The 12,697-nt window shown below is 40.5% G+C and overlaps 2 protein-coding genes across 3 annotated transcripts; one reads left to right on the forward strand and one right to left on the reverse strand.

The window, feature by feature from the left end:
• Positions 1–57: 57 nt before the first annotated feature.
• On the forward strand, positions 58–8,826 carry cse1l (CSE1 chromosome segregation 1-like (yeast)). 2 transcript variants are annotated; one of them, XM_029502050.1, is made up of 25 exons: positions 58–151; positions 966–1,058; positions 1,211–1,353; positions 1,774–1,875; positions 1,979–2,124; positions 2,226–2,316; positions 2,473–2,580; positions 2,921–3,013; positions 3,109–3,276; positions 3,372–3,501; positions 3,636–3,701; positions 3,966–4,168; positions 4,275–4,359; positions 4,568–4,629; positions 4,714–4,850; positions 5,305–5,408; positions 5,524–5,621; positions 5,722–5,872; positions 5,994–6,202; positions 6,333–6,430; positions 6,539–6,624; positions 6,772–6,853; positions 7,029–7,175; positions 7,813–8,044; positions 8,167–8,826. In XM_029502050.1, exons 2-25 carry the CDS (start codon positions 974–976, stop codon positions 8,254–8,256), a joined length of 2,916 nt encoding a protein of 971 aa, XP_029357910.1. In that variant the 5' UTR covers positions 58–151; positions 966–973; the 3' UTR covers positions 8,257–8,826. The 2 variants fall into 2 exon arrangements, with proteins under 2 accessions (XP_029357910.1, XP_029357911.1); XM_029502051.1 differs by having other exon boundaries at positions 82–145.
• A 355-nt stretch (positions 8,827–9,181) lies between these two features.
• On the reverse strand, positions 9,182–11,077 carry LOC115043857 (retinol dehydrogenase 10-B-like). Its single transcript, XM_029502606.1, has 5 exons — positions 10,628–11,077; positions 9,923–10,021; positions 9,655–9,800; positions 9,431–9,562; positions 9,182–9,335 (listed from the first exon to the last, which is right to left on the reverse strand). Exons 1-5 carry the CDS (start codon positions 11,075–11,077, stop codon positions 9,215–9,217), a joined length of 948 nt encoding a protein of 315 aa, XP_029358466.1. The 3' UTR covers positions 9,182–9,214.
• Positions 11,078–12,697: the final 1,620 nt, after the last annotated feature.

Genomic DNA, 12,697 nt, shown 5'->3' on the forward strand with positions numbered 1-12,697 from the left:
TGTCTTCACGCGTCTGCCTGACATCTGCGCCTGCGCAGTTGGCTGACCGCGCAGTTCCTTTTGCTCCAGACATTTGAAAGCTGGCACAGAGAGCGCGTCTGCTCGGCTGTAGTGCTGCACCATCCCACCCTGACAGAAACATACGGTAACGGTAGGACTTCCCATCGCTTTATCAGCCGATATATCCTGAAATGCGAGATTCAGTGCGATAAATATTTTTATTTGCCCTTCAGTCGGTGGTAAACGTGCGTTGTTCGGGTAATGGCTAACTTTGTGGTTAGCGCAGAACACATTAGCAAGCTAGCGCTAACATTAGCAGCCTGACTTAGAGGAGACCGGCTACTGGATCAGACTATTCACTGGAGATGGGTTTTTACTTTCCATGTAGCTTTGGATAGCAGTCTGTTGGGGACAAATGAGTTACGGACATCTTCCGTCAGATATAACATTGTCTACGGCTCAGTGTTGGTGACATCCCGACTGCCATGTGCTTATATTTGAACTTACGGAAGACTTGACCATCCTTACCCTGTTAGCTGAAACAGAAGAGCGCATAAACAGATCTGCAGTCAGCGCGGCCATTGGAGCTGATGCCAGATTGTAGCCAGTCTAGCTAGGTTAGCTGCTAGCAGGCTAACATAAACGGTGGACTTAATGCATGGACGACTCCAACTAGCAGAGGATCTGTAAACTTAGTGTCAAAATTAGCTTTGAAGTGGTGAGCGCTGCTTCACCAAAGGGTTTGAATGAAAAAAGGGGATGTTTCAAACATCAAACTTGGCTCATACGGAACTTTAAAGCATGTGATCTTGAAGGAACCTATACCCACGTTTTAAAAAGGTATTACTTACATTTGAACACAAGGGTTACTCAGCATTTAGATGACGTCCAACCACTCGTAGGGAGTCTTGTCAGTCTCATGACCAAATAAATGCCCGTACATTATGAGGTTTTCCTGTCCTCAGATTTGAGCATGGAACTGAATGATGCTAACCTACAAACCCTCACGGAGTTCCTGAGGAAAACACTGGATCCAGATCCAACAGTCAGACGTCCAGGTAAAACCATATCAACCATATCAAACAAGGACCATTAATGCAGCTAAGATGGAATGTTGTTCTTCTTGACCTAATTTTGTTAAACATTCATTCAACTGTGTAATCTCTTTACTGCAACACCTGTTTTTTAACTTAGCCCATTTCTTTTCTAGCTGAAAAGTTTCTTGAATCTGTTGAGGGAAACCAGAACTATCCGTTATTACTACTCACTTTGCTGGAGAAGTCCCAGGACAACGTCATTCGTGTCTGTGCAGCTGTTACATTCAAGAACTACATCAAAAGAAACTGGCGCCTTGTGAGTGGCCCAAAATAACAATAAAATAACAATAACATCATCAGTGTATACAGTGCCTTGTTGATGGATTGTTTTCACAGGTCTAATAGAAATAAATTATGTTCATATCTGTCACTTCTTCCATTAGATTTCTTATTATTGTTTGTATTTTTCTCTTTATGACAAGGAACTACTTGTTAGTAATCTGCCATGTAGATGACCCTACTACAGCAATAGTTGAAAAGTGTTTCATCTGGGGATCACTTGTTTTGCATTGGCATATCAACAGCTTTTGGCTTCTGTCTTACATATCAGACACAATATTATAAACATTTATGCACTGCATAAGCCCTGCACAAAGATTGAACAAACATATAGCAAATATTTATTGATCTGTGTAGTTACTGTATTGTCCAATGCTTGTATTTTGGATTCCCAAAGGTTGAAGATGAACCAAACAAAATCTCTGATGCAGACCGAACAGCCATCAAAGCAAACATTGTAAATTTGATGCTAAGTAGTCCAGAGCAGATCCAAAAACAGGTACATCCTAACATGACACAGAGCCTTAAAGAATCTAGGTTGAAAGTGCCAAAGAAAATGCTCAACCAACCCCTTATTCTGTTTATGGTTTTTTTTTCTGCAGTTGAGTGATGCCATCAGTATCATAGGGCGAGAAGATTTCCCTCAGAAATGGCCTGACCTGCTAACTGAGATGGTGACCCGCTTCCGAAGCGGAGATTTCCACATCATCAATGGAGTTCTTCGTACTGCACACTCTCTCTTTAAGAGGTACAGACACTAGTTGTGGGTGGGAAAAAAAAAAAAAAAAACAACAAAAAAAAAACATCGATTTCAAATTTCCAATACCTCCTTTTATCCTTTTTTTCAAGGTATCGTCATGAGTTCAAATCAAATGAGCTTTGGTCAGAGATAAAACTAGTTTTGGACACATTTGCTCTCCCTCTGACTGAGCTGTTCAAGGTTTGTAATAAATTTCTGTCCAATTATTACTTGCAAATAAACTAGTTGTAATAGAAATATAATTGTTTGAATTCATGAATAAATAAAATGTATGATAAAGTTAGCTAACATTATGACATGAGGAACTGCTGATAAATAATTTTTTGTTTTCTCTAGGCAACAATTGAGTTGTGTCAGACTCATGCTACAGATGTCAATGCTTTGAAGGTCCTCTTCTCTTCCCTCACTCTCATTTCAAAGCTTTTCTACAGTCTTAACTTCCAGGTCCGTTCAATTTGTATTGTCAATTTGATCAGTTTGTACTTTTTCTGCTTTAGACATCTTTTTTTTTTCTCTCTCCATTGGCTAAACATGTTTTATGTTATTTTTATTTATTTATTTATTTATTTATTTATTCCTCTCCCAAAAAATTTTGCACCCTAAAACTAAACAGTAGAAGTGATAAGTTTGAGAGAAAGTTTTAGAAAAATACTGCAGTTGCAGCCATTGGTCAAATTAGTTTTACATAGAGGTTAGATGAGTTACTTCTGGAATTAAATAAATCTACATTTCAATGATGGATGTGAAAGTTTGATTTATGAGCATACTTTGGATTATTAAATAGGATCTTCCAGAGTTTTTTGAAGACAACATGGAAACATGGATGACCAATTTCCACGGCCTACTGACTTTGGATAATAAACTATTACAAACAGATGTGAGTTATATTTCATCTCTACTCAGGCAATTCAGTTTAAAGTGTCTGTGCTTTCAAGTGATTCTTAATGACCTTGTTGTGAACACTCTGCACAGGATGAGGAAGAGGCAGGTCTCCTGGAGCTGCTGAAGTCTCAGATCTGTGATAATGCTGCTCTTTACGCTCAGAAGTATGATGAAGAATTTCAACCATATCTTCCCCGATTTGTTACTGCTATCTGGAACCTTTTAGTTTCTACTGGCCAGGAAGTCAAATATGACCTGGTAAGACTGATACATGTCCATTTCTGTTTTTGTTCTTTTTTTTTTTTTTTTTTTTCACTTTTCCTTTACCAACAATACACTCCACTTTGTTGCAGCTTGTAAGCAATGCTATCCAGTTCTTGGCTTCAGTCTGTGAAAGGCCACACTACAAGCATCTATTTGAGGACCAGAATACACTCACTAGTATTTGTGAGAAGGTCATTGTGCCCAACATGGAGTTCAGAAGTAAGAAAATGCTTTGTTTTCCAAGTCATTGTGCTTTTCACCAGAATGTTACCACCAGAAGACAGCAGGCTCTGCTTGTTAGCACAAAAACATGAACATTGATACTGACCAGGATACTTGTAATGTCAAATCAGGCGCAGATGAAGAGGCCTTTGAAGATAACTCTGAGGAATACATCCGCAGGGACCTTGAAGGATCTGGTAAAGATTTCGATTCCTTACTGCCCATATAATGAACTTCTTTGTGATAATAACACATGATGTTATTTCTCATCAAATCAGATATTTGATTTATGTCTGCAATTCTAGCAACGTGGTGGTTTATAGAATGAGTCAAAGTAGATATGAATAATAAATAAGACTAACGGTTGTTTAGAATATTTACACAAAAAACTTCGTTTCTACTTGCAGCCTGGTCAGTTAAGTTAATCCGTGCAAATCATAAACTTTCTCATCCTTCCTCAGACATTGACACTCGTCGTAGGGCAGCATGTGATTTGGTGAGAGGGCTTTGCAAGTTTTTTGAGGGCCCAGTCACTGCAATATTCTCTGGCTACGTGAACTCGATGCTGGCAGAGTATGCAAAGAACCCTGGGGAGAACTGGAAGCACAAAGATGCTGCCATCTATTTGGTCACATCACTGGCATCAAAAGCTCAGACACAGAAGGTGTGGTTGAGATAAATATTTTATTTGTAACTGAATCATAAACTGAGTTTGACTGTATATTAATATTATTTTTCAGCGCTGAAGTTTTGTCCTTTTTTCCTCCTAGCATGGAATAACACAAGCCAATGAGTTGGTGAATCTAAATGAATTCTTCGTCAATCACATTCTCCCTGACTTAAAATCTCCCAATGGTAAGAACTGCTAATATTTATTTATTTATTTATTTTTTAATAAGTTGCCGAGCAGTTGGGGGGAAAAAAAACAAACCTTGAAACCTTGGATGATTTTCAAATAAGTTTTTTGTTTGTGCAGTTATTTTTGCAATTTTGGTTATATTGCACATCCATATTTATTTAGGAATACATAAACTAACATCATGCGCTCCTGTTTTCACTGTAGTTAATGAATTCCCAGTGCTGAAGGCAGATGCCATCAAGTATGTCATGATCTTCAGAAGCCAGGTATAAATTGTTGCATTCTTTATAACTTGTATGATAAATAAAACAAAATGCATTTATTAAAGAGGGCCTCTCTCTGTCCCTCAGCTTCCTAAGGAGCAGCTGTTGCAGGCAGTTCCTTTACTGATTACACACCTACAGGCAGAGAGCACAGTGGAGCACACTTATGCTGCCCATGCTCTGGAGAGGCTGTTTACTATGAGAGGACCCAACAACACCACACTGTGAGTATCAGGTTTATATAATGGCACTTGTAAAACAGATGGCTCAAATCAAGCGATCTGATTGGCTTTATTATAGTAGTTGTATTATGAGCATATACAATATTTATGACGTAGTTACTTTTCACTGACCTGTATCACCCCGTGACCTACAATTTCATTAAAAAAAATCTAACCTGCAAATTACACTGTAATGGTAATAACTGGGAAGTTCTACATCAAGACCACATTGTAATTTCTATTTATATTAAGTAATTACTCATACCTAGTAATGGCAATAGTGTTTTATCCTGATCACCGTGATCCTGTTAATTTCATTTGTCATATAATTTGTCTTATATGGACAACAGAAATGAAACAATATGCCTGTGTGAAAAGTCAGCCCCAGCCTATTTGCATCTATCAATATAGCTACCTTTTATTTACATTAGCTTATTATCTTCTCTTATGGTTTTAGTATCACCCCTGCAGAGATGGCACCTTTTACTGAACAGTTGCTCAACAACTTATTCAAGGCACTGGCTGTTCCAGGTTCTGTAGAAAATGAATATATCATGAAAGGTAAACCTGACTTTCTTTGTGATCTAAATGCGCCGCATCCATAGTCAGTATCAGACCAACTACAGAGCCAATTTTATCGTCTCATCGTGTCTTTTTTTTTTTTTTTTTTTTTAAGCCATCATGCGCAGCTTCTCACTGCTGCAGGAGGCCATTGTTCCCTACATTCCCACTCTGATTGGTCAACTCACTCATAAGCTTCTATTAGTCAGCAAGGTAATCTGCAATTCATTTATGGAAACAGGTGCATTTTACCCAGATGTCCACCTAGAGGACACTCATGTCAACGAGTCTAATGTCTGTTGCCTATTTACAGAATCCCAGTAAGCCTCACTTTAACCACTACCTGTTCGAGTCCCTGTGCCTCTCTGTCCGCATCACCTGCAAGGCCAACCCCACAACTGTTGGCAGCTTCGAGGAGGCTCTATTCCCAGTCTTCACTGAAATCCTTCAGAATGACGTGCAGGGTGTGCTATTTACATATGAAATAGATTATTTTCATTAAGAAGATACTTTGATTAAACTCAGCTGGAGACCACTCAGAGATAGACCAACTCACTTGCTGTGTCCGCTGTCCATGTCCTCTAGAGTTTCTTCCATACGTGTTCCAGGTGATGTCTCTCCTCTTGGAGATCCACTCCAACTCTATTCCCCCTTCCTATATGGCTTTATTCCCTCACCTGCTGCAGCCTGTGCTTTGGGAGAGAACAGGGAACATCCCCCCTCTTGTGCGCCTACTTCAGGCTTACCTGGAGAAGGGAGGTGCCACTATTGCCAGTTCTGCTGCAGATAAAATAGTAAGTGAGCAAACTAGACAGTGTCATAAGGTTTTACTCCTTTGTAGCTGTCAGCACCATACATACATAAAAGGTAGCTTTTCTTCTGTGTAACGAGTGTACTGATGCAGCAATCTGCTTTCTTCCTCAGCCTGGCTTGCTTGGAGTTTTCCAAAAGCTTAATGCCTCTAAGGCCAACGACCACCAAGGATTTTACCTTCTCAACAGCATCATAGAGCACATGCCCCCGTAAGTTGATTGCAGTACATTAATAATGAAGTGTAGCATCTGTTGAAATTGATTTGGCTTTCAGTGTGACATGCTTAAGTGACTAGTTATGCTTTTTTTCTTTGCCAGAGAATCAATCACTCAATACAGGAAACAGATCTTCATTTTGCTCTTCCAGAGGCTACAAAGCTCCAAAACCACCAAGTTCATCAAGAGTCAGTATCATCTCACTGTTCTTTTTATTAATGTGTTGAACACTTAAATTAACAAGACACTTGCTTTAAATTGTAAGAACTGACAATAACAGCCATTGTAGTGTCAAGTGTTCAAGTTTTTGCTGGTTTTCTACTTCTTCTTCATAGGTTTCTTGGTGTTTGTCAACTTGTATTGTGTCAAATATGGCGCTATTGCACTTCAGGAGATTTTTGACAGCATCCAGCCAAAGTAAGGGCATTTTCAATATAAACCACAAAATGTTGACAGAAATCACACTGACCTCATTGATTGTGTGAAAAGTGGTGATTGTACAAAAGTTCTCGATCGTTAGGTCTTCCATGTGTTTCTGTGTTTGTAAAAGCTGGTGGCAAAATTCATTTGATGTTCTTTATTTGTATTGCAGGATGTTTGGTATGGTGTTGGAAAAAATAATTATTCCAGAGGTTCAGAAGGTCTCTGGAGCAGTTGAGAAGAAGATCTGTGCAGTCGGCATTACAAAAATCCTGACTGAATGTCCTGCAATGATGGACACAGAGTACACTAAAATCTGGTAATGAAGTGGCTCAGTGAAAACACAACCATTGCTTTTGTATCTTTCTATGTTTGCGCAAAGCCATTACACACTCACAGTCTCTGTGCTTTTAATACCAGATCAATCCTGTGTTATATCCATCTGCACTGTTTTGCATTTTTCCAAAAAATTAATAGCCATCTATTAAAGTTGAATTCATAAATGCTCAGCCACAAAAGTTAATAGATTAGTTTTTGGCACTATTATTCAATATTTTTATTTTCTTTGGTTTCGTGAGCATTTACTGTTGTTGAATAAAAATATTTTGTTACCCTTCTTAAAAGTGGGTTGATAAAAGTTAAAAAACTATGAAGTTATTTTATATTTTGATGGTAGCACTGATTCTGAGATTTTTTTTTTTTTTTTGACCGATTCTCATTTAATACAACATTTAGAATATTTTGTCAAAGTGTAAACATGCGTTTGTTATGATTTCTCCAAGAATTCATCAGGCTTTATGTGTTGGCACTTTTCTAATGAAATTTCCATTTTTATTTATTTTTTTTTCCCCCAATTGCCTGCAAATTATAGAAAATAATTTGTTATGCTTTGGGTGGTTTTGTAAAACTAAAAGTCATCTATTAGCAGTAATAATCGTGCCTTTGTGTCTGTTCAGGACTCCACTTCTCCAGGCCCTCATTGGTCTGTTTGAGTTACCAGAAGATGACAGCATCCCAGATGACGAGCACTTCATTGACATTGAGGACACCCCAGGATATCAGACTGCATTCTCACAGCTGGCCTTTGCTGGGAAGAAGGAGCACGACCCGATTGGCGATGCCGTCGGCAATCCCAAGATCCTGCTGGCACAGTCACTTCACAAACTTTCTACTGCTTTTCCAGGGAGGGTATGTTTGGCCACAGAGGAGATGTTCTTTAGAGCTGATGTGACTTTCTTTAACAAAATGTAATGCTTTTGGATTAGTTTTGTAGAGTAAACTACAGTTGTCTCCTTCTGTGTTGTTTGCAGGTTCCTTCGATGCTGAGTACCAGTCTGAATGCAGAAGCCCTTCAGTTCCTGCAGGGATACTTGCAGGCAGCCAGTGTGCAGTTGGTTTGAAACACTCGTGATGCTGTTCATGTAAGAGGGAGACCACAGCACAGGTCTCACCACAGACCTGTTACAGCTCAACTCGAGTCTTTCAGATTTGGTTTGACTTGACAATTATATGATGGATTTGCCAGAGGAAATAATCATTTTGCCTGAGTTTGGGTGTATTCTCTGAAGCAAGTTTTTTTTTTTTTTTTTTTTTTTTTAAAGGGTTTTTAAAGACATGACCAAAAGCCAATTACTGTTTTGTGTCTGGACCTTTTGTGAGCTGTGTTTCAGAGACTAACAACAACTTTGAAGTGCTGATACAATTGGCTGTTTATTTCAACAACAGCAACATCAGCAGAGATACATTTCAACAATATTGTGGAAGGCTGGTCAAGTCTGTCATATGGGAGGGATATCTTTCGCGCTTTTTTTTTTTTGTTTTTTTTGTATGTTTGAATTCCTTTTTACGGTTATGGAGACTGTAGACGGTGGCTCAAACACAAAGCTTCATATGATTCTGCTGCATGTTTCCTGTAGATTTATTTAGTCTTTGTTTCTGCATTGTTTAATGTGAATAAAAAGAGGCACTTGTATAGATCTGCTACTATTGCATTCTGTTTTTGTTTTTTATATATATATATATATATATATATATATATATATAATTTTTTATTTTTTTATTTTTTTTTTTTATAATTTTTTTTTCCCTTTGATTTACTGTCTGTGTATTTTAGTGACCAATTGCAGAGGTTAATATTTTTTCTTTAATTTCCTTAATGAGCAATCCTGGTTATTTATTACAGGAAATAACCTGTCGTTTATGAAAAATCAGTCTTTAATGTTGATGTGAATGAAGTTACAATGGTGTCAATAAGAAGGTATTGGGCTCTCCCTTCTGATAACGAAATCATGCATTATGATATGGAGAATGAGGCTTTGGTGTCTGCATTTGACCATTATTTAACAAGACAGCAAATTTTCATGAGGATTTCATGTTGCCATTAGAGGACTTCATTTCAACGTTCTTGATGAAGGGCAGCATGCATTTGTCACCTCCCATGAAACGATATGTTGCCACATTTGCCTCCCAAGGTAGCAGTCTGGAGGTTGAAAGCAAAAGTTACACATTTATTTTGCCCAAGTTGCCAACAATTTATACTGTACGTGTGCCAGAAATACTCTCATCAGTACTTACGCTCGTGAGAGGAAAGGGATGTACATAAGGCGAGGAATGCATATCATTTGCTGTTCAGCTAAAATGGCTTTCATGGACTGCTGTACGGTGTAGAGGGGCTGCAGAGGTGGAATCAGACTCTTGAGTTCTTTCCTGGATGATGCCAAACAAGGAAGAGGGTTATATGGTATCAGTTTTTCTCTATTAAACACCCAGAAAAGTACCAATGGCTGATGGAGTCTCACCTAATCTCACACCCTGCAAACATCCCTGTGTCTACAATGTAAGGGCAGACTAAAGTAGTTTTGATGCCATCCAGGTCTTCTGCCAGCAATTCGTGTGTCAGCGACTCGTGGAAACCAACGGCTCCAAATTTACTTGCACAGTAATCCTGGAGGTTAAAGCACATAGCAGAGTGAAGTCGTATGCTGTTGTGTACCTTTAAATGTACTACTATAGGGCTTGTCTGTTCAGCCTGTGCTTTAAGGAGTCATTGATCATCAAACATCTGACCTCTACACATGCAGTGCTGAAAAGTCCAAGAGCACTGGCAATGGTTACGATGTGACCATGGTTCTTAGCTTTCATCTGAGGCAGGAAAGCCTTAGTCATCTGTGGAAAAAGATTATCATCGTACATTCAACAACATTAGAGCTGTTAAACACATAGGACCAGTCAAGTCAAACTGAAAATCAATATTGTTCAGTGTTCACTGCACATTTATATGCAAAGGGCTGCTGGACACAGCAGCAGGCTCCCCTGCGACCAAATGAATACATTCAAACAGCATGATCTAAGGCCACCTCAAAAGGCCCAGTTTGACTCTTTCTTGGTGGGAATTGTTCTGAGGTAACAAAATACACAACAACAAGCACAAACCTCAGAACAGGGTGAGTCCTTTATCAGTGAAATAAATCCTGTTTGGACGGAACCTATCAGGTCCATCAGAGTATGGAAACCCGGACCACTGTAGTCTGTCCCTGATGTCCTTTATATTTGGTGCTAATGAGCTCATACCATTTTATTGTATGAGCACGAGACTCAGACTGTAAGAGGATCAAATGCGGGATCACATGCACACACACACACACACACACACACTAACACCTGCCCCCCTGAGCTGTGGCACAGGCCGATCCCTTCACACATCAGTGCTCTGAGTCCATGTTATGTAATTCATGGCCCCATCATGTCTGTCCTGGGCGGACCGGGTCTCACCCAGAAGAGCGCGTGGCAGTTGACCAGCAGGGTCCTCTCCAGCAGCTCGTCCGGACAGTCCAGCAGCCTCCGGCCGGCCACCACGCCGGCGTTGTTCACCAGAATGGACACGTCCCCGACCTCCGCCCGGACTCTGTCCGCCGCCTGGTAGATGCTCCGGCGCTCGGACAGGTCCACCGTGTAGGCGTGCGCCTCGACGCCCAACTCCCGCACCAGCTCGGCGGTCCGCTCGTTGGCGGTCGCGTTGCAGTCCCACAGCACCAGGCGCGCTCCCTCTTTGGCGAACTCCAGGGCGAACAGGCGGCCCAGCGCGCCCCCGGCCCCCGTTATCAGACACAGCTCCCCGTCGATGCACTTGAGCCTCGGCCGGAGGAAAGTCTGGATGACGGCCGTCAGGATGGAGAAGGTCAGGTCGATGAGCATCAGCAGCAGGTCCACCAGAACAATCATGGTGCCCGGAGAGCAGCACAGGCGGACTGCCGAGCTGTGGTCAGTGTGACGGACTGGATGGTGACTTTATATAACTTGTGTGGCGGATTAAGAGGCTGACTGATGGTTGCCGCCAATAGAAGGGCTTTTTGTCTGATGACCGAGGGGCACATTAACAGCTGAACATCCACAAACAGTGGCTGAGTAAAACCGAGGCACGCAGCAAGATCCCAAACACAAGTAACACCATGTGAGGCTGAGAGAGACAGACAGACCAGGAGAGGTTATCTTCCGTCGTGTGTCTTTACAAGAGCAGCTTTACATTTCTGAAGTTGCTCGGTAGTTTGTTAGTGATGTGTCAGGAAAAAACAAATTGCCCCCCTCTGACTGATGTCTTCCTTCATACAGCACAGCTCTGCTTGAGCGACTGATTTAAATTTCTTTTTCTGTGAGACATCCTTAAACAAACAAACACATTTTCATTATTTGGTTTCCACTGTCTTCAATGTGGAGTTTGGTGTCAAAGAGGTCAAAAGGTGAAGCCAAAATGTGACTTGTTTTCACTTCACCTCTTTGTGCTTTACTTGTCTTCCTCTTGTTTTACTTGCTCCCAAACAGCTAATTTGTCAACAGTAACTACAGCAGTATATAGTGAATTTAAGAGCTTTACCTCTGCTTCATCCAACCACAGTAAACTACTTTACAAGTATTACAATTCTGAATATTTTAACAATGACTGATCACTTATTACATTGACATTCCTTTCATTTGTTATTGAGAGATATTCCTGATCCACGATGTGAGGTGGATTATCCACCTCTGAGTAAAATGTTAAGGTGATAAACTGCTTACCAAGTGTGTACAAATCCCTAATATTTGGAATTAAACTCTAAATTTAAGTAAATTAGTCCTTTTCCCCTTTTAAATCAAATGTTGTTTTCAGCTTCATCTTACAGTAACTTTGACTCTGGCTTTATTCATGTTTTGTGGAGGTGTTTGCTGCAGAGGGACTCCATCTCTGCAGCAACTTAAGTTGTAAGATGTTTTTTATCTTGGTTAAAGCCTCAAGTTGTGACTGGAATTGACTGTAATGTAATCCGCTTCTAAACTGTAGCTGTGACGTCAAAATGGGACTCTTTTGGCTGCCTTGGGAGAGAATCAGGCTGATAGCGAACATTATAGTCCTTTTCATATTAGGGGCAAAAATACAGGTAATTTATATGTTCTCTTTAATTTACAGGAATCCATAAAAGGATACAGGCTACAGAGAAGTCATCAGAGAAGTTCAGAGGTCAAAGCCACAATGGTCAGGACATTTAATGATGATGTCGAAGTTAAGAGAACCAGGATACATCATCGTAAGAGGTAATCTTTAGTATTTACACCAGCAGTTTTTATATGGGGGCAGCACAGCAGCATGGTGGTTAGCGCTGTCGGCGCACAATAAGAAGGTGCCAGGTTCAGTTCCCGGCCGGGGCCTTTCTGTCTGGGTTTCCTCCCACCGTCCGAAGACATCACTCAGGTTAACTGGTGACTCTAAATTGTCCGTAGATCTGATACTGAGTGGTTGTTGGTCTCTGTCTGTCTCTGTGTGTTGGCCCTGTGATGGACTGGCGACCTCTCCAGGGTGACCCCGCCCTC

Source organism: Echeneis naucrates, chromosome 5 (assembly GCF_900963305.1).
Source record: "Echeneis naucrates chromosome 5, fEcheNa1.1, whole genome shotgun sequence".
Classification (NCBI taxonomy): Eukaryota; Metazoa; Chordata; class Actinopteri; order Carangiformes; family Echeneidae; genus Echeneis; species Echeneis naucrates.

Bases quoted from the DNA above. Each gene is read 5' to 3' on its own strand.
- cse1l (XM_029502050.1), top strand. From the start codon at position 974: ATGGAACTGAATGATGCTAACCTACAAACCCTCACGGAGTTCCTGAGG. The intron at 3,502-3,635 runs GTAAGAAAATGC...ATGTCAAATCAG, and splicing joins GCCCAACATGGAGTTCAGAA to GCGCAGATGAAGAGGCCTTT. The intron at 4,360-4,567 runs GTAAGAACTGCT...TTTTCACTGTAG, and splicing joins TGACTTAAAATCTCCCAATG to TTAATGAATTCCCAGTGCTG.
- LOC115043857 (XM_029502606.1), bottom strand. From the start codon at position 11,077: ATGATTGTTCTGGTGGACCTGCTGCTGATGCTCATCGACCTGACCTTC. The intron at 10,022-10,627 runs GTGAGACCCGGT...CTTTTTCCACAG, and splicing joins ACTGCCACGCGCTCTTCTGG to ATGACTAAGGCTTTCCTGCC. The intron at 9,801-9,922 runs GTCAGATGTTTG...TTTAACCTCCAG, and splicing joins TCAGCACTGCATGTGTAGAG to GATTACTGTGCAAGTAAATT.